Source organism: Archocentrus centrarchus, chromosome 1, assembly GCF_007364275.1.
Source record: "Archocentrus centrarchus isolate MPI-CPG fArcCen1 chromosome 1, fArcCen1, whole genome shotgun sequence".
Lineage (NCBI taxonomy): Eukaryota > Metazoa > Chordata > Actinopteri > Cichliformes > Cichlidae > Archocentrus > Archocentrus centrarchus.
In genome coordinates this window covers 32,224,002-32,246,029 of record NC_044346.1, presented here as the reverse complement: position 1 = coordinate 32,246,029, position 22,028 = coordinate 32,224,002, and the positions used below count along the sequence as shown (strand labels likewise).

At 40.7% G+C, this 22,028-nt stretch overlaps 2 protein-coding genes across 6 annotated transcripts; one reads left to right on the top strand and one right to left on the bottom strand.

Annotated features, from left to right (window-relative positions):
- LOC115788375 (RING finger protein 122) lies at positions 1-7,638 on the top strand. Its single transcript, XM_030741370.1, has 6 exons — positions 1-191; positions 1,580-1,733; positions 3,397-3,439; positions 3,959-4,000; positions 4,634-4,716; positions 6,768-7,638. The coding sequence occupies exons 1-6, from the start codon at positions 167-169 to the stop codon at positions 6,886-6,888; spliced, it is 468 nt and encodes a 155-aa protein (XP_030597230.1). The 5' UTR covers positions 1-166; the 3' UTR covers positions 6,889-7,638.
- Positions 7,639-7,672: 34 nt separating this feature from the next.
- pdcd11 (programmed cell death 11) lies at positions 7,673-22,011 on the bottom strand. Of its 5 annotated transcripts, none has more exons than XM_030730582.1 (36): positions 21,923-22,011; positions 21,483-21,605; positions 20,622-20,768; positions 20,284-20,448; positions 19,928-20,089; positions 19,723-19,843; positions 19,391-19,566; positions 19,177-19,284; positions 18,781-18,993; positions 18,540-18,664; positions 18,387-18,447; positions 17,745-17,891; positions 17,366-17,617; positions 17,142-17,267; positions 16,847-17,041; positions 16,495-16,665; positions 16,183-16,396; positions 15,867-16,016; positions 14,863-14,975; positions 14,223-14,722; positions 14,033-14,095; positions 13,689-13,785; positions 13,430-13,519; positions 12,706-12,808; positions 12,025-12,202; positions 11,092-11,148; positions 10,879-11,001; positions 10,629-10,751; positions 10,220-10,382; positions 9,979-10,095; positions 9,726-9,872; positions 9,362-9,612; positions 8,996-9,164; positions 8,725-8,878; positions 8,385-8,550; positions 7,673-8,194 (listed from the first exon to the last, which is right to left on the bottom strand). In XM_030730582.1, exons 2-36 carry the CDS (start codon positions 21,582-21,584, stop codon positions 8,023-8,025), a joined length of 5,421 nt encoding a protein of 1,806 aa, XP_030586442.1. In that variant the 5' UTR covers positions 21,585-21,605; positions 21,923-22,011; the 3' UTR covers positions 7,673-8,022. The 5 variants fall into 5 exon arrangements, with proteins under 5 accessions (XP_030586442.1, XP_030586467.1, XP_030586478.1 ...); XM_030730607.1 differs by having other exon boundaries at positions 9,726-9,869; XM_030730618.1 differs by having other exon boundaries at positions 9,726-9,869; positions 9,979-10,092.
- Between the last annotated feature and the right edge of the window lie 17 nt (positions 22,012-22,028).

Sequence of the window (22,028 nt, the reverse complement as noted above, 5' to 3'; positions counted from 1 at the left end):
GAGCTAGCAAAACTCAACAAAAAAGAGCAATCCAGCTCAGTGTAACTGAATCTAGACTCCAAAACAGATCTCAGTGTCCGAAGCTCCAGCCCACGAGTTTGGCTTGTCTCCAGCCTTTTTCTGACAGGGCCTGAATTTACTGCCTCTGCCTTGGGAGTCACATTTCATGCAACCATTCCAATGGTGTAACGGTAAGTGAGTGGATTCTTTGGCACTTCTCTAAATACATGAGAGATGGAAGCACATGTACTTACTTCATAAACTCAGTTACTTAGTTGCTGGCTGCTAGCTAATGGGATTCACATAATGGATGTGCTTGTGAATGGGCAGATTACTGAGAGTGGAGGCCTCAGATAGTGTTTTGAAGAGTGAGGTGAGAGCACTTAACATAAGCTGCTTTCCAGGACGTGTTTTTATTTTTGACAGCTATGATAACTGTACCTGTTGATATTTTATTCTCTTACTTTATTCAGTATTTTCATTTATTTTTCTTTTGGGTGAATCCATGTTTGATTCCTAATTGTACCTTTCATTATGCTACAATAGGTCTTCCCTATACTACTCCACCCCCCCCTGTAAATCCCCCAACCCCCAACCATGTCAAATTACCCTACCCATACCCCCCACAGTGTGCAAGCTGTACCCATTCATTCACTCTAAAGAGAGACACATGGACATTTAGAGGCTGGCAAAGAGCATCCTCGCTGCAAATTAATAGGAACACATGTGGCCTGTGGAAGTGGGGCTTCCTCTGCTATTGTTTTACCAAATGGCCCTTGTCCCCTGAGTTCATTCTGTTCAATGCATCACACCCCCTGCCACCTGCAACGCACACATATTTCGATTCTACCACACAGACACCACACGGCCTTACTCTGTCGTCCCCGAGTGCTCTCTCTCTCTCTCTCACACACACACATGCACACACACTCCACCAGTCACCTCTGTAGAGTCTGTGGAACAGATGGTGGTGCGGCGGAAGTGATGTCTGCTCTTCATGTTTGTCTTGTTCACAGCAAATTAACGCACAGTCCTGTGAGCGTCTCAGTTGCCACCACAGTGCCAGTCACAGCTCCCCAGACACACCTGCAACCAAGCAATTGCTAATTTTGAACCCTCGACAAATAGACTGTTAGTAAAACTTGTGATTTTGTGGTGGTTACCCAGAGTGCCACATGCATTTGGAATTCATAATTCATATCTGCTGGCACACAAAGATTCTTAGTGATACTAGAGGACTGTTGTGGTAACCACTTTCAAATCTTTCTAGATTGCTGGATATAGTGGCAAGTTAAACAATGCTGCAGGCTTCTTTTCAGCAGCTTTCTGTTTTAAAGGGAAGAAATGCAGCTTAAAACCAATTTAAAATATATGACCTATAGAAGAAAAACAGGATTTTGTTAATTTTTTTCTCTCATGGGCATCATATCAACGAGTGGAAGTTGCATTTAAAAAGAAACCGCATAAGAAACAAAGTGTTCTGATTCCTCAAACTTACTTCAACATGTTGGACCTTTACCCTGCAAGGTGACAAACAAGTTCAGTATTTAATCTGTTATTTGCAAACTCTCCCTGGCAGGATGCCAGTGTGGTTTGGGTTCTCAGCGTTTTGAACACTACTGCAGCATGGGGTCTGACATCTATCACCTCCCGCTCAATGTCTATGTCATTGTGCTGGGCATCGGCCTCTTCGTCTTCATGCTCAGCCTCATCTTCTGCTGCTACCTTTTCAGGTAGGTCGGGCAGGTCTGGGAGTAAGATAAACAAACCAGTACTTCATGATTGTCTGGCAAGTCTGAGCAAGCATTTCAACACACTGCCACAGTAGGTTAAAAATGAATTCTTAACCACCTTGACAGCCGGCTATCTTCGCATACTGATGTGTTAATTTTAGCAGCAAACGTTATGTAAATTTACTCAGTGTTTGCCCTGCACAGCTGCCAAAGGTGTGACAGTTTAGAACTGTTAAAATAGCAAAACACAGATTATGCCCGAGGTTTTATGTATGACAGCAAACATTCTGCATATGAGGCAAAAGCAAAGCACTCAAAGAAATCAAACTGACCCTCAGATCAGTCGCTATGTCTGTTAGGTTTAACTAATTATAAATATCGTGGTGCAGGACAGGTGCAACAATGTTGCTAGTATTGATGAACTCGTAAGAATTTTCACCAACTCTGCAGTTCATCTGAGTATTTTCACACATTTCATCTCATGTTTGTGACATTTTATCTACATCTTAGCTCTTTTGGTTCGCCCTTACTGCTTTCAGTGTTGTGTTGTTTTCAGATGCAGCAGGGAGCTGTTTTCAGTGGGGGTGGGGGAATACCCATACAGCAATACATTCTATTGCTCTCTCATGTGATACCTTACTGAGACACTGGCCCTGTATATTTATTGGTTTATTAAATCATGCAGGGGCTCCAGCAAATGGATGTCTGAATGATGTCTGAATGATTGTATTGTGATACTAATGTTATTGTGAGCAACATATTGTAATAGCATTATATCATTAGTTACTAGATTTTAGTGAAAGGCTCTTAAAGCCACTATATGCCATGTGTGCAGCGCCACTGCAGACAGAGTTAGCGACAGCTGGCCATCTAAGCCAAAGTAGAGAAACAAGACTCCAAATAAATACTGATGTGGTGTGTCTGACTCATGTGTTAAGTTAATATGTTTGCAATAGCAAAATGTGTTTGCTCATGCTTAGTGTATTACTTTAACGAGATGATATTGTCAGGATGTCAGTGCTGCATTTAAAGACTGTTGGGCTGAATCCAAGTTGCCACAAAATGCACTTAGTGCAAATGTAAAGTCTGGCAAGTTTGAGCAAGCATTGCAACACGATGCTATGTTGCAATGTTATCTTTTTTTTTTTTTTTTTTTTTTTAAAGCAGGATTTGTTTTTGTAATACCGATTTTAAAAAATGACATAATAATACAACCAATACTTTTATCAGATTTTTTTTTTTAAAGATATTGATGAACATTGGCCAGAAACATCCTGACTGACTCAACAGGATTATAACTAATATTTTTAAAATATTTGTTGAGAATAAAACTACAAACAAGTTTCTTTAAATGTTGCCAGTTTAGCCACAGTAACAGACTGTAGTGGTGGAACAGGAAATGTGAGCAGTTCTGTTAAAAGTGTGTGTGTCTGTGTGTGTGTGTGTGTGTGTGTGTGTGTGTGTGTGTGTGTGTGTGTGTGTGTGTGTGTGTGTGTGTGTGTGTGTGTGTGTGTGCGCGCGCGCGCGTGTGCACATGTGCGCGGATGGATGGGTGGGTAAGATAGAATTTAGATTAATGTTGCCCAGGCTGGCAAGACTTACGTTACAGTTGTTATGATGGCCATATCTACTGTACAGATGTTGTCTTTTATGTCTCTCTCAGGTTGAAACAACAAGGAACTAGGGAGCAGTTCAGTTACAACGAGGTATGTCACTGCGGTGTCTGCCACTGTGGGTGCACATCTAACACCAGCTTCTGAGGCCTGTTGTAACAGGCCTGAGTTTAGCATCTTTCTAGACTGGTGTCATTAACTGTGAAATCTAACACCACCTTTTATAGATGACCTTGAATCCATCTATGTGTCGCTACGTTCTGGTTTTAAAATGGTAATCCAGTTGCAGTGTGAAGAGGCCTCATATATTTAAACTGGTAGCAGAGTGTTAACAGTGTAATGTGTTGACAGTTGAAGAAAGCAGTTGAACATTTTCAGACACAGGGGATGTTGAATTCTAGCTGCAACTCTGTTTTCTTTGCATTTATTAAAAAGATTTTGAACTGTGCGGAAACAAATGACCACAAATCACTTTTGCAGATGTTTTCAGCAAAATGGTGTTTTACTCTGTAGCTTTTCTGCTGTGTAACACCGCAGCAGAACCGTGATGCTCGCACATAACTCACGTGAGCAAATGCTTTCTCCTTTCTCTCTCTCATTTCCCCGCTGCAGGTGGTGCTGAAGGGGGCAAGCAAAAAATTAAGCCTTCTTGGAGTAAGTCAGTGGGTTTTTTTTTTTTTTGCAAACGCTTACACATGTTAAACAATGACAGCTGTACACATTTTGTTGCCCACATTGTTTGCGTGCCAGCTTAGATGAGATCATTATACGCTCGGAAGGTCTGGCTGGTTCACTCAATCACTTTCTCCTTCAGACGTTATTAGCATGCTGCACATACTCAGGGTGGAGATGTGCTGAAAATATCTTAAATACTGTCAGTGTGAGAGCGCCTGCAGAATGTAGGGCTCCAGGAATAACTGTGCTCATTCAAAATGCATTATAAAAACATCTTTTTCCTTCCTCTTGTGATTACTAAAAAAAAACTTCTAAGTATTTTGTTTAAGACCAAGGCTAAGGGCTAATTTTGGTTTTTAAATTCAATGTCCAATTTCTCTTTTTAGTTGGAAATAGCCCATTCGCCTGAAAACATAGTTAAGATAAAAGCACAGTTTCAAGACACTGACAGACTTGCACTCTAAAGTAAAACTGAAATTAATTTACCGCTTAAATTTAACTACAAATGGCAAGAGTATTAGTTCTGTGGCGATACAGATGACGCCTTTTTTTTTTTTTTTTTTTTTAAGAGAAAAAAGCCAAACTAACCTCACTGTTGTTTGTGCTCTGCAGCAAACCTGTGCAGTGTGTCTGGAAGAATTCAGGACCAGAGATGAACTGGGAGTGTGTCCGTGCTCACATGCATTTCACAAGAAGTGAGTGTCAATACAACAGGGATGTGAAAAGCTTATTAGAAATAGTAGCAATGATTATTAACTGACCTTTTGGGGGAAGCCTATTTAATACCCTACTTGAATAGCATGTCCAGGTCCTAACAAACTAAATGTGCTTGTATGGGACAGTGTGGGACACGCTGAGAGGCAGTCTTTAATTTTATCTTAACTCACAGAATAAACACTATCTAAGTTACAGGTTACAATGATCCTAATAAGGACAAATCTACTTAATTTGAATTAAAATTTTCCCACTAGCTTAATAAAATAGGCCTACATGAAAGCTAAAGTTATGCTATAGTCTTTACACACTTTATTTTCCCCTTTTTTATCCCAGTAACAGTAAAACTGTTAACTGTTACCCTCGGCCGGCCCAATCCTTGAAGGGGAGTAAAATTTAATTTGGGGACCCTCTCAATACCACTTCATTGTCACCTGAGCTTAACCATTATTTTGTAGCCTCATCCACAAATGACTGTAACTGATGGGCCATCAAAGTCACTTGGAGTATTGCCTGGAGTGCATGCCTGCCCAAACTACCCAAATGCATGCTGAAGTCACTGTTACAATCACTGTACAATTTATTTATGAGTGTTATAATAGTTTCTTCTTTATTTTAGGACATTGGCATATTAAAAAAATAGTTTTGAGAAAATTTAGGTGAGCACTGGGGCCCTATGCAGCCGCATATGTGGCTTATGCCTTCGGGCCGGCACCGCTGCTACCTTGGCTGTTTGTATGGATTGCAGTATGGGTGTATCCGCACATCTCTTTTTGAGCTACGCATTTGTGGCTTTTGTAGATTAGAGCCAAAATGTGGGACAGTGTCTCAATATGTTAGATGGAGAGATCCCACATAAAATGAGACATCTGGTCACCTTATTCTCACAGTAACTTTAAGAAACTTCAGCTCAGCTTGGTTCAGAAACCGGAAACACCTACTGCTGCCATTTTACCGAGGGGGTGTGCGCAAGGTAGCCTGCAAAGGAGGAGTGTCTGTATACACACACAGAAAAACAAAACTGTCAATCAATACCACTCACATGAACTACTATGAAACCAGAAACTGGATGTAAAGTCTTAATTAGGGAGTTTTAGTATTAATTCTACTTAATTTTCTCAACCCAGGATAGAGCCAAGCTGGTGGAGCGGTTTCCCCAGCTTTCTGTTCTCTTTGTGTTATTTGTTGGCCGGTGCATTTTGTTTTTTTCTGGCATGCGCCACACTGCCCAATCTGTTATAAATCATTAACACCAAAAAAAACACCAAAAAAAAAAAGATCCAGCTTGAACTCTAGTTAAGTAAACGTGAGCGTTGTTTCATCAGTCCCTCAGTAAAGTGGCCCATCAGGTTCTGTGATTCAAATACAATAAGAATTTGAATGTTTGCCTGGGTGTAAATGATTAACCGTAGTTTAAACTTGTACTTCATTATGATTGGTGGTATCAATTAAATGCTGCTTCATAATATTTAGACATGGCCACAAAATTAGACAGTGATATTATATTACTTGAGCAACAGCTTCATATAATTGGGTTGAAAATTTCACAAATCACAGGTCTGATCTTATTATAGCACTAATGTGTTTGGAAACAACTTTCAAAAATGAATTGAAAACTGTGATAAACAGCAGCTGAAAGTTGAAGCACCGTGTGACCTCTGCTGGTGGAATTTTTAAATGAGAAAACTTCTTTTTTTTTTTTGGCATGCCCAACACCCAGTATATATATATATTTTTTATCATTATCAGTGAAAAAGATCCAAGTTGAATTTTACTTAAGCCTGAAGGCAATAGCATCAGGAGAGATTCACTTGCTATTTTTTTAAGCTTGTCCACCACCTACATGCTGTATAAGATGTTATCATTTTTCATTTAAACAGGTAATTCTTTCCAGATACTTTAAGCTTAAAAAAAAAATTAACCAAACCAAACTCAAGCAACAGCAATAGTTTCCTGTTATTGAGACCTGAATGAGAAAAACCAGATCCTCGCTGTGCAGTCTTATTTCAAGCTGTTTTTCTTGTCCTGTCAGGTGCCTGCTTAAGTGGCTAGAGATCCGCAGCGTGTGCCCCATGTGTAACAAACCCATCCTGCGGCTCCACTCAGATGCTCCCCAGGGTGCTGAGGGTCCTATGGACCCAGAAGAGGTGTGAACAAGCCAGGGACGAAGAGAACAGGCTCCCTTTACAGAAAACACACATTAAATACACTAGAGATGAACAGTGGTCATCTTGAAGACATTCACAGGAAATGTTAAAGATCCCCAAGTAGCAGCATTGCTGCTGAACCTTTGAGCAATATGCTTTTATGGGAACTGAATATTGATTGCACCGACATGATTTGGTCAAATCGGTCAGAGAAAGGTGAATGATCTTTCATTAAAATGCTCCTAGTTCTACTTCCATGTTGCACTGTTCACCAAAAAAAAAAAAAGTCAGGAAAAGGAGCAGCAATAGAAAGTTGGATATCATTGCCACTGTCACTGGACGACTGGTGCAACACTGCCAGAGACAAACAACTCTACAGGCATTGAGCAGGACATCAAATTACAGGATCAGTATGGATACCTCTATTATCTCAGGGGTGTTACCAATACAGCCAGCACAAACCATGTCAATTACCCTATAACCCTGTGCCATACATGCATCTTCAATACTGCCAACCTAGGTGAAATGCTTCTGCAGCCAGAGGCAGTTACACCCTCTGGCTGAAACAGACCAGCCGGATTACAACCACAACGATTTAAGTAGACGATATTGTTACCGATTGTGTCCCAGGCCCTTTTCCCTTTTAAAAAAGAGACTGATAGAAAACTAGTCTTGCCTGTATGTATTGTATGTAATGTCTCCCTATATATATTGTTCTTTTGTATTTTAAATAAAGCGTCATGTAATGTATTGTAACAGTGTTGGATTTATTGAAAGGTCAGCAAGTCAATGGATTAAAAAAAAAGTTTTATTGAGACTTTTATAAATCTGTTCAAGCATTCAGCAATTTAATAATCATGACGTGAATTAGGCTTATGACAAAACTGTTAAAAATGCAAGTTGATGAAATGTTAAGTTAAACATTTCTAGTCACAAAGGTTTGTTACATTCTGCAATATGAAAGCATCAAATTATAAGATCCAGGTTCAACACTACAACTATTACAAAAATCTTAATTACAACCTAAAGATGTTGATCGTTTTGATGTAGAACCTGTACACACATCTAAGGACACAAATATACTGCAAGTCATGTGTGGCAGACCTGCATTTATACAGTGTGTTTGCATATAGTTGGACTTTACTTGGTAGCCTCTGTGCCTTTAGCTTCCACAAACTCAATGGCCTTTTCTTTGACTGCTTGGATGCTCTGAGGGGTGCCGTGCTTCTTCTCGTATTCCAGGTAGCGCTTGAAGAAGAATTTGATCTTCTTCACAGAAACACTCAGGTGGATCACTCGATCAAAGAGCGCCCTGCGAGGAGCAAAAGTTAAAAGAGCGCATTAAGTACTTCAGGACATTATCCAGCTCACATCAGTTTTTATTAGATTATTAATTGGAGATGGGCATGTGTAACTGTTCAGGAACAGAGATGCTACAGGAAATGGAATCAAATGTAACCATGACAATGGAAAAAGAATCCAGACTGGCATGAGCTGTTTACCTGATTTCTTTCTGGGATCCATGTTTGACCATGAGGTCGATGAAAACAGACCATAGGTCAGTACGTTTTGGGTAGGACGTCAGGACTTTGTCAAACATGTTGCGACCTCTCTCTACATCACCGTAACGGAATTCCAGCTGAGCAAACTTGGCGATCACATCCACACCTGAAAAGGAGGGAGGAAAATACACAAAAGGTCAAATCCTGTAGAAAAACTTGGGACAGGTGAAAAGAATGTAAAGATGGTGTCAGTTTCAGTCAGTGGTGGGTTTAAAGATAAAACTGTATAAGTAGACAGCGTAATATTTAATAATATGTATGTTTAAGGAGATCATCTTACTTTCTTTGGTAGGTAGACTCTTCAGCGCCCTCTGCAGGAGACCACTGGCAGCATCACTCTGACCCTGCTGAAGCAGGAAAGTCCCATAGCTTAACCACACTTCTTTATTCTGACGGAAGCGTTTCACCATCATCTTATACAGGTTCTCTGCCTCCTGGGTACACAAAAAAAAAAAAAAACACACACACACAAACATGCAGATATCAGAGGCTACAGAACATTTTATTGTACTTAAATATTTAACCAAGAAGAGTTGAGGTGAGTTAAATACCTTGATTTTGTTGGACTTGGCGTAGATGTCAGCCAGCTTCTGGTATACGAGCATGGGCTCACAGAACTGCACTGCCCGCTCAGACACTTTCTTGAGGCTCTCTTCTGTGCCGTACATATTCTCCAGGTTCAGCAGGGCCACCCACACATTCAGCTTCTCCTGCTCCTCCCTGGACCAATGCAGGGAAACTTTTACAACATGTGTGACCATCTCATCTCTTCCTAAAATGTATCTAGCCTTTTTCTTGAAATTGTATGCAGAGGCCACTTTATTAGTTACACATATTCAGCTTCTCATTAAAGCAATTATTTACTCAACCAATTTCAGAACAGACCCAGTACTAGCAAGGTGTAACTAATACATTACCTGAAGGAGATAGTTTTGAGGGCCCTCTCAGCCACAGCACGGGCCTGCTCGATCTGTGTGGCCTGCAGATGGTGAGCCATGTACTGGAGCCACAGCAGCGAGCTGTTGGGTGATGCCAGGAGCAAACGCTCAAAGGCAGCCGCATCCTGCGGCCGCAGGTTTGGATCCATCAGTTCAGCCTCTCTGTGTACCAAAGCCTTCTCTGCTTCCTTTTTCTCCTGCTCAAGCTCATGACGAGACTTCTTCTGGGGCTGGCAGGTGAGAAGAGCACATCGATGTAAAATAAAGGAAAGGAAAAAAAGATGGGATACAGCTGAAAATGATTGAAAAGGGGATAATGTATATCTTTCTACAGTCTTCTCACCTTGGTGCTTCCTTCTTGGTCTTCTCCATCACTCGAGTCCTCCTCTTGTGCTGCAGAGGCAGGCTTCAGGGAGCTAAGACCCACATCCCAAGAGAAACCTGCTGTCACCTGCAGCCTGGATGGACCTGATGCACTGGGTGTCACCTGCTGAGGGAGAGAACCAATTCATCAGATTCTGGATAAGTGTATTCAAATCACCTAATCTATGGATCTATATTTACAAGAATGGAAAAGTTTATGAGCAGTTGCTTACTCCTGTAGGTTTTCCCTCATCTTCCTTATCCTCTTCTCTGAAGTACACCTCCACTCCACTATCGTTATCATCAGCTCTTGCCTTCTTTGATTCTTTCTTCTTTTTCTTTGGGATCTGCTAAGAAGGAACAGTGAAAACCATTAAGGCTTTTTAATAAGCATTGACTCACCAATAAAAGTGTCAACTATGTAAAAGAAAACACAAAGGAAGGAAGGAAATGTTGATGAAGATGTCTTTTCACCTCCTCGCTCTCAGACGGTGGGCGCTTCTTGCTCTTCTTCTCTTGTTTCTTCTTCTCTCCAACGAGACGCAGCGTCAGACCAAGAGATTCCGGAAGGACGTCTGGTTTCCCGGTGTCCACAGAGAGCAGCGAGAGGTTGACAAACTGCTCCTTTTTGTCAATACTGAAGACAGGAATAGCAGAAACTAAAAATGGTAGCATGATAACAGTTCGGAGTCTAAAAATAGTCATTTCCTGCAGCTGTGAATTTCTGATATCTTGCATGGTAATTAATTTTTTTCTCCCTTTTTAATTTTTAAACATTACATTCAAGGCACTTGAGACATAATTCTCAGCCGGATCAGTGTGTAACCTTGACAACAAAGCCGAAATTCTGAAGATTAATTTCCAAAGTCTAAGCTGATTTTACCTGAGAATTTTTGTGGTGAGCAGGGTGTTGGGAGGCAAGTGCTCAGAGATGACCTTGTGAGTTTTAACAAAGTATTTGGTGGCGTGCTGGAGCTCAGCTCGTCCGATGATGCTTCTTGACAACCTGGAAGACAATTATATAGAACAGTAAGAAGAAATAATGAGAAAGAAAGGGTGCTGAAATGTTCCAAAAACAGTCACTAGTTCCTTTCTTCTTCTTATGTCCAGTACAGGATGGATTTCTCAGTTACCTGATGAAGACCCCCTGCTCTCCGACAGACTTGACGTAGCCTCTGACGATCTGGCCTGCCTTGAGTTTGTTAATAGACGGCACTTCTGGGTCTTTTGTTGGCTTGGCCTTCTCTGGGTTCAGCCTGGAGGAGCACGTTACAACACAATAAATGTTCTCTGACTTTGTTACAAAAAGACACAAATCAAAAGTTCACAATGACGCCTTCTCGTACCTTGATGGTCGCAGAGATAGCTGCCACTTGTCATTTTCATTATCAAGAAGGTAACAGCTGAAAATTTAATGGAAAAAAAAAAATTAACTCAGCATTTACTTCAAGGTAACTAAAAACATTTTGAATAAAAAAGTCTCAGGATTGTAATATTTTTATATTAGAGGCACACAACTGAATTCTGCAGACTGAAAACTCAACAAGACACCCATTACAATCAGACTGCAACTGACACAGACACAAAAAAATAAAAATATTCATTTGTATTGACTAAACCATTGAAAAAAGGTCAATTTTATTTAATCTGCCACAGCAAATAAAAAGAGAACTCCACGAGGTAAAGTGGGGGTTGAAGTATTGAATTAACAAGGAAAGAAGGGAAAACCAGAACTTCCGAGTGGTGTTCCAGAAGAAATCCCTTAAAAATACTTTGCATAAGGAGAGTAGAGTTTTTAAAAAGTAAAAAATGATTCAAACATTATGTTTTCAGATTTTTGTGCCCCAAGTGTCCCAGCTTGACAGACCTGGGCCAACGAGTGCACTGTGGAGTCACACATTATTGTAACAACTGGACACTGCAGAAGGTTTTAAGCATCAGACATTCCAACTATAAAGTTGAAAATTTAATTTTATAAGAGAAGAAACGAAGTTACAATCAATCTACTTCTGCTGCCTAACTTGCAGGGTTTTATCATGGAAGCTTATGGGAGCTGTCGTTTTTCAGTGCCTCACAAAGTGAATGCAGTTTAACTTTGTTACCATTTAAAGCATTAACCACTACTTACTCTTAATTTAGAAAAACAATGAAATAAATGCAGAATTAAAGTCTGCGCTCGATTATGGAAGCTAGTGCAGAGGAAAACTAGCTTAAAACTATTCTCTTCCACATCAGGTCATACCAGAGGTCATCCAGAGGTCACTGCCACATCTACTGACCTGATAAACTGGTCCTTGCTGTAAACAGCCAGTGGGTTTGGCCTGTAGGCATCAGCAATGTCTGTGACAGCAACAGTCCCCGTGCCCCCAAAGGGAAGTTTGACCAGGAGGCCAGTTTGTGGCTGAATATTTGTTACCATCCCCAAAGTAATGCTACCTTTCTCCAGTTTATGGACACCTAGAAAACAAAAGGAATCCAGGAATTCAATTAATTTGGTTTATGTGTTATAGATTACAAAAGTAGAGCCAAATAATAGTAAAATAACACAAACACACAGTCCGAGGTGCTCTTAACTTGGGCTGTGCCAGATCATATTGTCTATGATAATACCGGTATAAATTTTCACATGATTTAAAAGGGTCATATCATGATATAGTGATGCCATGTGTTCAGTTCCCTAGTGCACAACAACAACAACACAAGCCCAGGCACGTCTGAGAGTGAGAACAGACTCTGATGATGATTTAGTGCCTAAAGAGGGAGCTCCATCAACGAGGTTAAGTTACTTCAGTTATTGTAAACTGAAGTGTTAAACACTTATGTTATACTTTTACTTCAAATTTCTACCTCAGCTACTTTTGGGTTGTGTCACTACTATTGCACTATAATGTTGCTGTTGCTGGCACCTTGTGAGAACTGAGTCGCACTTTGAATTAGGCAGTCTATTAACTAGCTCTTACCTGTGAGTGACAGCACAAAGCGATGAGGAGTGAAGCTTGCTTCTACCACTTTGGCACGGACTGCTTGGCCTAGCTTGTACAGTTTCTCTGGGTGGCTGACATCCTCAAATAAGCACAACAAAGTTCATTTCAAATATTTTTGTCTCTACAGCATCAGATGATTTTCAGCCTTGACCTTTTAGAAACTAGAAAGGTACCCAGTAGAGCAGATACCTCACCCGCCCCAAATTTTCTATATGCTGAAACAGATTCAGAGATTCTTTACTGTCATCCCATTTACATGCAGTGGAACAAAATTCTGCCCTCAGGTCCCAGTGTTGCCCTTGTAATGGTTATGACCGTTTTTGGATCATGAACAAACTTGGCTCTATGATAGAACTTATGGTCAATATTGCACTTTAATTCTTTTAGAGGATTTTGATTTCTCCTCATAAGGTTAGATGCAAATATGTGAATATTGTCACCATCTCACAATGGTAAAGAATTCCTGAATCCAGATCATGATCCCGAGCACCACCAAAATTTAATCAATTGCTCCTTCTCCTCGTACCTCCCCCAAGAACTCCAGAAATTTTCATTGAAATACGTTATAATTTCCAAGTTATCCTGCTGGCAGACAGGTGTGACCAAAAACATAACCTCCCTCCACCGATCGGTGGGCGAGGTAATGATATTTGCTCTTCCAATACATTTGTAAGTACATGATGTGACCTCTAAAGCTTACTTTAGGATCAGCGGTCAGTGCCAGCAGTTCAACTGTTCCAGTGACACCAGGATCAGTCGTGACTTCCAAAGACTTTCTGTCCGGGTTAAACTGGAGAGAGAAACATGAAGACATGGAACAAAAAGGAAAAAGGAAACAAATTCTAAGCTTTTCATTTTCCTTTGAAATTGGTTTTGATTTGTCAGTGCACAATCACTTCGAATTTTGGGGAACCTCAAAAGATAAAATAAAGCCAGCCATTTCAATCTTCAAAGCTTACCTTTGATACAAAGCATGTAATTTCCTCCCCAACCTTGTAGTTGCTCAGTTTTTCTTTTGCTGTAACTGGTTTGAGATCTACACTCTCATTCAGTTTGCTACAGAGAGAAAAAAAAAAACCAAAAAATGATGAAAAACAGAAAAAGCACAAAGCATGCAAATCCACACACACACAAAAAAAAAAAATTATAACACAATAAGTTAATATTACTGTAATTTTCATTTTTAATAGCTGTGCAATCTTTTATTAATAATAAAAGCTGCAGACATTAATGTCTGAATGATGGTTGTTTGGAATAAATAATCAGGTGATAGAACGCACATTTATTTGTGCTATACGTTTACCTGGGTATCAGAGTAAGCTCAGAAATGGTGTATCTGAATTTGGGATGGGAGAATGGCAAAAATCTGAAATAAAAACAGTTAAAATTACATCTACATTTATTACAATACACAAAGAAAATGAATACAAATCATAAAGCAAAACAAATGTCTACCGGTGCACATAAAAATGAGGCACAACCGCCATGTTTACCTGTGACTGGAGGCTTCCCGTCCACCGATGACCCTGGTGGTGACCGCACTGCCCATTTTCACTGAAGACGTGGGAAAAGATCCCAGGCGAACTTCTGCGGGCTCCACCACTTCAGACACATGCACGCTACCTGAGCTTCCATCCTCTAAGGCAACCTGAATGCAGGTGGGTTTTACTGACCGCACCGTGCCCCGCAGCACTTCGCCAAAGCAGTGACCCCCCCTGCCAGCCTGGTTTTCTGAGTTCGTGCGCTGTCGTTTTGGCACGCTGCGCTCCCACGACACCAAGGGGAGCCCTTTCAGCTCTTGACAACTGGAGTCAATAACTTCAGCCGACAAAGTCATGCCCACCTTCAGCTTCTCTGACTCAGACAGGAACACCTCATTCAGGTGACCGCTAGTTTGGATCACAGTCAGCTGTGCCGTGTCATCCAGTGAGATGACAGCAAAGTCTTTGTCTATGTACTGCACCATTGCTGTGTATTTCAAGCCTTCAGCCAACTAGAGAAAAAAAAAATCTAAATATTACAATCCAATGGTGAATTTTTATATTCATTTTTGATCATTTCTTAATTAATTTTATATTATTTATATATACACACATATATAAAATTGTGTCTGAAACAAAGAACACCACTCACAGACTTCTTCTTCCCCATCAGCTTGGAAAGGATGGAAACATTGACACAGGCAGAGAGCATGTCAACATGAAGGATGACTGCACCAACTTTCTGCCCTTCGGTCAGTTTAACACCTGCAAAATAAGCAGCCAATGGGAGGTTTTTGCTTACATACGCACTTATCTTTCAGACAAAATGACTTCCCTGTAGCCTCCTGATGGTATGAATCAGTAAAGTTCACCTTTCCCTAGTTAAGGGCTACAACACACTGCCATTTTCAATACTGTGAAAACAACATACACAAAACATAGCCCATTAGTCTATTTGACTTTCTTTTTTTTTTTTGGTCCATAAGTTCCACTCTATTTAAAAAAAAATTTTTTCACAATTAACAGGTTCACTTAAGAAAGCAAAGCGACCAAATCTTTAAAGTTAGGAAGCAGGTAGAGAGAATGTACAAGGAGAACTTAGAGAAAAGTTAATACTTGACTCCAAATAAATGCTGAATTAGACTGACATCTGCTGGACATAAACTTTATGATGACAAACTAATCACAAGGAAGACAACAGCTTGTTGCTCCCCTTATTGTATTAAAAAGAAAAATTTCAAAGAACTCATTACAGTGCAGGGTACATACTGAATTTAGTCTGTGTTTAGTCTTTGTTTTCATTATTAATATGCCGATCATCTTCTAGATATAATAATAAATCTCTTGGTCTACAAAACACAATAATACTGATTATGAATTTCAGACGTTTAAGCTGATCTTTTAACAAGATTTTATTATTTTATTAACAATCCAAACCCCAAATTCTAGACTAAATAACTAACTTCAGCTTTTGTACAACTAAACTGATCTGTAATGCAGTGGCATCGTTTACCACATTATTTTGGTTGATTACGCCATAAGCATCTGATACCGGTCTGTATATCAGGAAATTGCAAGCACAGCAAATTAAACTGATAAATATTTTTATTTTTTTACAGTTGAAAAACTGTCAACTTTTTCTTGCTCAATACATACCTATGATGTGGTGCTTATTGGCCAGAATGGTAGCACCAACCAAGTCATCAGACTTAAATACAGCACCAGTGTCCTTCACAGCATCCACAGTCAGCTTCAGCTTCTGCCCAACAGACAGAGCAGCCAACTGCTGGCAAAGATCCCTGTTACCTAGAAATAAATTGGAAAAAAAATAAAAATAATAATAAAAAAGGATCTTACGTCTCACTACACATCCTCCCAAATGGCTGGAATTCTGCAAATCAAATCTTATCTGGCATTTATTGAAACAGCTTGCAAGTGGCAACTGTTTCTATCTAATTAACGTCACACATACCTTTCATAGCCAGCATTTCAGTCACTGCTCTTCTCTCCTGCAGACCGTTAATGAGTCTAGTCTGAGCATCCCTCTGCAGTGACAGGACCTCTGAAGTCTTCAGTGTGACCAGGAATCGTCGCTTCTCCTCATCGAGGTTGGTCACTTTAGCCATGACTGTCTGGCCCACCTGGAAGGCATTTGTCGTGTCGCTGAGGAACTTGTCTGTCATGGCCTGGAAAAGCAGAGAAGATGAAAATTTTAACCACGAAAGTAAACAATTGATTTACAAGTAGAGATTTTCAGTTTATAACTCAAAAGCCCTTTACTTACTGATTTGGGTGCAAGTCCAACAAGACCATATGGAAACTCCACAAAGACGCCATAGGACATGATGTTTTTGATCCAGCCAACCAGCTGAATTCCAACTGCGATCTCAGAGAAATCTTTGGCAACCACTCCTTCCTCCAGTGACCATCTCACTGTTGGTTTCTTGGTGAGAGTCTTTAAATGAGAAGCAGCTAAGGAAAAAAAGATAACTCTTCTGCTTGTCATTTTTCCCCATATAGGAGATGTGTAAATTTGCCCAAGAGGACAGTAAAATATTTCATCAATCAAAGCAGGTTTAAGGTTATCAGGTGGTCGGATCTGCATTATATCTGCAGGCATTTTAAAAACAGGATACAAGATTCTGCTTGTTCTTGCTTAAACAGATGAGGTTTGAGATGATATCTCCTTCCTGCAGGCTCTCCCACAACAAAGGGCAGTTGGACACGTGATCAGAGAGGTGGACTGTGGGAAGTACAGCACGGATCTCATCCGGGAGGATGACCAATTCCAAACCGTTGAGTGACTTTTTCAGCACCTTTGCATCCAGCCTCTACAATACATAAACAAGACAGAAGATAAACATATTTTCAATGGAAAAATCCACTGAGATTAAAAAAACAAAAAAAAACACCGCAAGAGCTTCATCTTACCTTCCCCACCTCACAGTCAAACTGAGGCTTTGGAGCCTCCTCGATTTCTTTATCCACCACTGCCTTAAATGACAGCACCATCTTTTCCTTTTCAGGATTGCACTGAAGAACTTTAGCCTTTAACACCTGTGTGATCAATCAAGACAAGGAAACCTTTGAGATGCAGCCTGAATCAAGGCTGCAAAAAACGGAGACGCAGTGCACAAGATGTTTGATCACCTCACCTGCCCAACATAGAACACCCCCTCAGGACTGATGATGGGCTCCGAGCTGAGCTCGCCGAGCGGCACCAGACCCTTGACAGTGTTGTAGAAACGAACAATGCAGCCGAAGTCTTTTATGCTCACGATATAGCCGTGGGACACGCGGCCAGGACGAGTGTCGCTATAGGTCAGGAACAACGGCAGGGAGCTTTCAATGAGAGTCTTTTTTCTGGTCAGGTACAGCTTCTTATTCTCTGTGTCCACAGACAGCACCTGAAGGCAAAATATTCAGACATAAGTATCCAGTGTAAAGATAATACACAAATCCATGCTCACAGCTGAAATTTCACATCTTAAGTTTTATAGCTGTGTTTATTTTAGTGCAGAGATGTGCACTTACCCGGCATTTGACCTTCATGCCCTCAAAATACTTTTTCTCTGGATCCTGGAGGACGATGTCAGACAGATGGGTTCGAGGTACGAAACCTTTAATGTGGTCAGACAGACGCACCACCATCCCATGACTCAGCAGGACTGACACTGTCCCCTTGGAGAAAGAGAAACATGGAGAGGAAAGAATGTAAGACAGACAACAGGGAATAAATAAAGAGAGATGGTGGTTAAACTGTGCCCAATTATTTCAGGCTCATATACAGCAATTTTAACTAATGTTAGTCATCTCTCCATTCAGCCTCACTGTTTTAAATTATTAAACTGGAGTTCCTAAGCCAAAGATATTTTTAACATGTCTGCCAAGGAGAGTTTCCATTTGTGGTTTGAGGTAATAAAAAATTAAATCAAATTGACTGGACAGGTTTTTTTTTTTAAAGGGAAAATTTTGGGAAATACACTTAGTTGCTTTCTTGCAAAGACAAGTTCCCAAGTAACCTCACAGCAACAACACAGGCCTGGTCAAGAAACAGAATCAAGTGCATATTTGCTTCTGTACAGATTAAACAAAGATATAATATTTGATATATTAGGAGTTCATTTGAGTGGGCGTTAGTCGAGTTTCTGACAAGAAATTATTCTTTGCTCCTACCTCCACAATCTGACCGGCATGAAGATCGTGGTATCTGTAAAATGGTTTCGCAATCACACTCCTGAAATCAAAAGAAGAGAGGGATGCAAACAGATAAGATTAGAAACGTGAAGCCTATGCTTACTGTGGACACTCAAACGAAGCGCTACATACTTGCGTAAAGTAGCAAAATGGATTTGTTCCATGAGGCTGAAGTCCAGGATCCTGCAGGTGTGCTCAGGCTGGGCAAACACTCTGTTTTCATTAGCTGGCTCATTAGACTCCTTCATGTGGTTCCGCTACAAATGCAGACAAAAAAAAAGAAATGCTATCAGTCTCATCTTAAGCTGGAAAAATATATAAGAGACAAGACTTATCAAAATATAACTTTTTCCAAAGCACCGCATTGACTTACATGTACAAAGGCCAACATTTTGTCTGGAAGTTCCAACATTGCTCCGGACATGTGGTGAATAGCAGTCATCTTGCAGTCCTTCACCACGTCACCAATCCGTTCCCCGCCAGCAGGGACGAGGTCAATTCCAGTCTCGAGATGAATGAGGTGGCTGCGCAGGCTCATTCCCACCAGACGAGTGTATGGCTCAATGTACAGCACACGCGCTTTCACCTGAGTGGATGGATGGATGCAAAGTGTGTTAGGAGGTTTGTACTCTTAAATGATCACATAGCATAAAAATATGTAAACACCTATTTAGCGTAGATGTCAAGCAATATTAATTGTGTTTGCTCTTTTATCAGAAAGCTCAAAACAAAGGCAGACAGTGTGTTACACATGCCAGGTCTATTTTACCTGAACCCCCTTAGTGTAGCTGGATGCCTGTTCTGGCTCCATGTGGAGAAAGTCCACCAGGCCATTAAACGAGGACAGGAAGTCCAGGAGCAGGCCATGTTTGGTCACCTGCAATGCCAACATACTGGCTTTTACATGCAGTTCACAGGATATATTTCAACATGTGATATTAATAACAGAAGTTAAGTCGTGGATAAGGTAAAACAGTCTCTACCGCCTTGATGGTAGCGTTGACAAGAAGGCCAGGCAGAAGGTTGGTGAGAGTCCAGCCATGCTGGGGTTCAGCACAGGCCTGAGCGACAGTAGTCGCGTCTATGGAAAGCTGAGCCACGCGACCATTGTTCTTTACCTCCTCTACTTGGGAAGTCAAATACTGACCCACTTTCAGCTCTGCACATGTGGAGAAAACACAAATACTTGAAATATTCTTTTTTGAACTGATTACATTTTAGCTCTGTTGCTTAAAAACAACTGTAACACAGCTCTATGCCGTATGATAACCAAAACAAATATTTTCCAGAATAACTGACAGTTATTTTCCCGCACCTTCAGGACTGTTGTGTTTGAATTTCACAGCTTCCTTAGGCAGGAATGCTTTGGTTGCACTGATGCCAATGTCAACGATGTAGCCATGATCCTCTACACTCTCCACACACCCACTCAAGACCTAAACAAAAAAAAAAATGCAATAATTTATGTACATGCAGGTTTGGTGGATGTTTATAAATGGTTATGCTCACTAATGACTCACCATGCCAGTTTTCAGAGTGGCTGAGGTAAGACTTTTGTTGACCACTTTCGGGTTGATTGACAGCTGGATGCTAAGCGATCCCCCCTTGGCTACATCCAACTTGACAACCACACACCTGAGCACCATGCCGGGGTAGAACAGGTGAGGCAAAGAGCAGATGTCCTACAAAGTATGAATATAGAAAAAAAAAATCTCAAAATGCTCTTGCATGTGTAAAAAGAGTTTATGGACATTGTGGAGAGAACTACACAGTTGCACGCTCAGCCAGTAATTTTTACCATGCATAGAAATGCCCTCAAGACCAAGCCCAATTTGCCATCTTGCACAACATTTAAGCCATTATTACGTAGGCCTACCTCTGTGTCAGCTGACTCCAGTTGCTCGCTGAGCATCTTGGTGTATGAATCGCAGATGTTCTTGATGCTGAAGAAGCCTTGCAGGCCACTAGGCAGGCTGACCGTCACCTCAAAGTCTGTCACCTCTTTCACACACCCTAGCATCAACATGCCCTCCTTCACATTCTGGGACAAAGACACACACGCTGTTACTGAGACGAGCACCTTTCACAAGAGCTTCAAAAATTGCTTCTGTGTGTTATTATTTAGATGCAGAAAAAACACTGAGGAAATTAATCCAGACAACACATTAAATAAAATCAAATTCTGCACATGTTTGTTATTGGGACGTTTATTACCTTAGCATGTAGAATTTCCACAGATTTGACTGGTGCGTTAAGTGTCAGGCCAGCTTCCGTTTTTTCACCTGCCCTTTGCTTCTTGAGCTTTTTGCTGTCATCTTTGGCTCCCGTCTTTCTTTTCTTAGCTTCAGCTTGCTCGTTTGACTGCAAAAGAAGAAAGTATGATATCCTTTTCCAGTAACATCCCCAGCTATGCGTAGATTGTAAACCTTAGTGTTCCAATTTTTATTTATTTAGCAGATTTGTTTTCTGGTTTTTTTTTAAAATGCAGCCAATATCCAGTGTGAACTAGTCAGAGTCTGAAGCGACCTGCATGCATAAAAATATAATAACAAAGATGTCCCATGCAGCAAACTGTGGTACAGAACTAAACATGGAGACCACTGATAATAATCATATTATTATAATAATAGCTCAAGGGATCAGGACCAGTAACAATCACTTCTGTCTCATCGATGCCAGCATTTCATAAATTATTTTGTTTGCAGGGGAAGCCACAGAGTTCCTGAGCAGAAACAGAGCCAACTTTAATTTCTGTAAGGATGTGTTTGCAGATGTGGAGTTGGGGCCAGAAGGGCTGAGATCATGACGTGAATGGCTTCACTTCAGCATGTTTAACTACACTGGTCAGCACCTCTCAACAAACTCAGATCAGACCAGGCATAAACTTACATTAAATTCTCATTTGCCTGTCCATGCCATGGTCACGCTACAATAAATAATAATTTAAAATAAATAAATAAAAAAAAGATATACCTGTGTTTATTAATTTGGGTCATTTTGTCTGCAGTCTGAACCTAGCCAACGTGTTTTTACGCTCTGCGGGACAGCGATAACGAGAAAGAAGTTAAACTTTACCTGAAACAGGTTGTCCGCTTCTGTTCGCTGGACCACTGTTTTACTCTGGGTTGGCTTTTTTGCTGTCCCTCCTCGAGGGAAGTCCTCCTCCACCGATGCCATCTATGAAGCTGCTTAAGACGTCTACGAAAAATAAGATCACCATTAATGAAGAGATACCACTGTTATTACTTCACAGGTGTACACGTTTCAAACACAAATCACTGAAACTGCGAGAGCCACATGTTGTATCCAAGATATCCAAAGATCCAGAAGAAAAAGTCCATCTGTATTCGTGGAAGTTATCACTCAAAATGCACGACACAACGATCTGAGCGATACCAGGTTTAAACGAAACAAACATTTGCAAAAATCACCAGCAGACTGAACATCCAGATATATGATGCGCTGCTGTAAACGTACATTTAAATATACTATCAGAATTAGGAGCTGTTTCTCACATTAAATCCCCGGCTTGTGGCTCTCAAAACTCACATGCTTCTCAGCAACACGCCATGACCGTAACCCGGAAGAAAAACTCACATAGGCGTCTCGATTTCTGTCCAA

Excerpts from the sequence above, each read along its gene's own strand:
- LOC115788375 (XM_030741370.1), top strand. The coding sequence starts at position 167 with ATGCAACCATTCCAATGGTGTAACG. Across the intron at positions 1,734-3,396 it reads TTCTGCTGCTACCTTTTCAG|GTTGAAACAACAAGGAACTA; the intron begins GTAGGTCGGGCA and ends TGTCTCTCTCAG. Across the intron at positions 4,717-6,767 it reads TCACATGCATTTCACAAGAA|GTGCCTGCTTAAGTGGCTAG; the intron begins GTGAGTGTCAAT and ends TTGTCCTGTCAG.
- pdcd11 (XM_030730582.1), bottom strand. The coding sequence starts at position 21,584 with ATGGCATCGGTGGAGGAGGACTTCCCTCGAGGAGGGACAGCAAAAAAG. Across the intron at positions 19,844-19,927 it reads CCACTCTGAAAACTGGCATG|GTCTTGAGTGGGTGTGTGGA; the intron begins GTGAGTCATTAG and ends TTTTTTGTTTAG. Across the intron at positions 9,165-9,361 it reads CTCAAAACTATCTCCTTCAG|GGAGGAGCAGGAGAAGCTGA; the intron begins GTAATGTATTAG and ends GCATTGGTCCAG.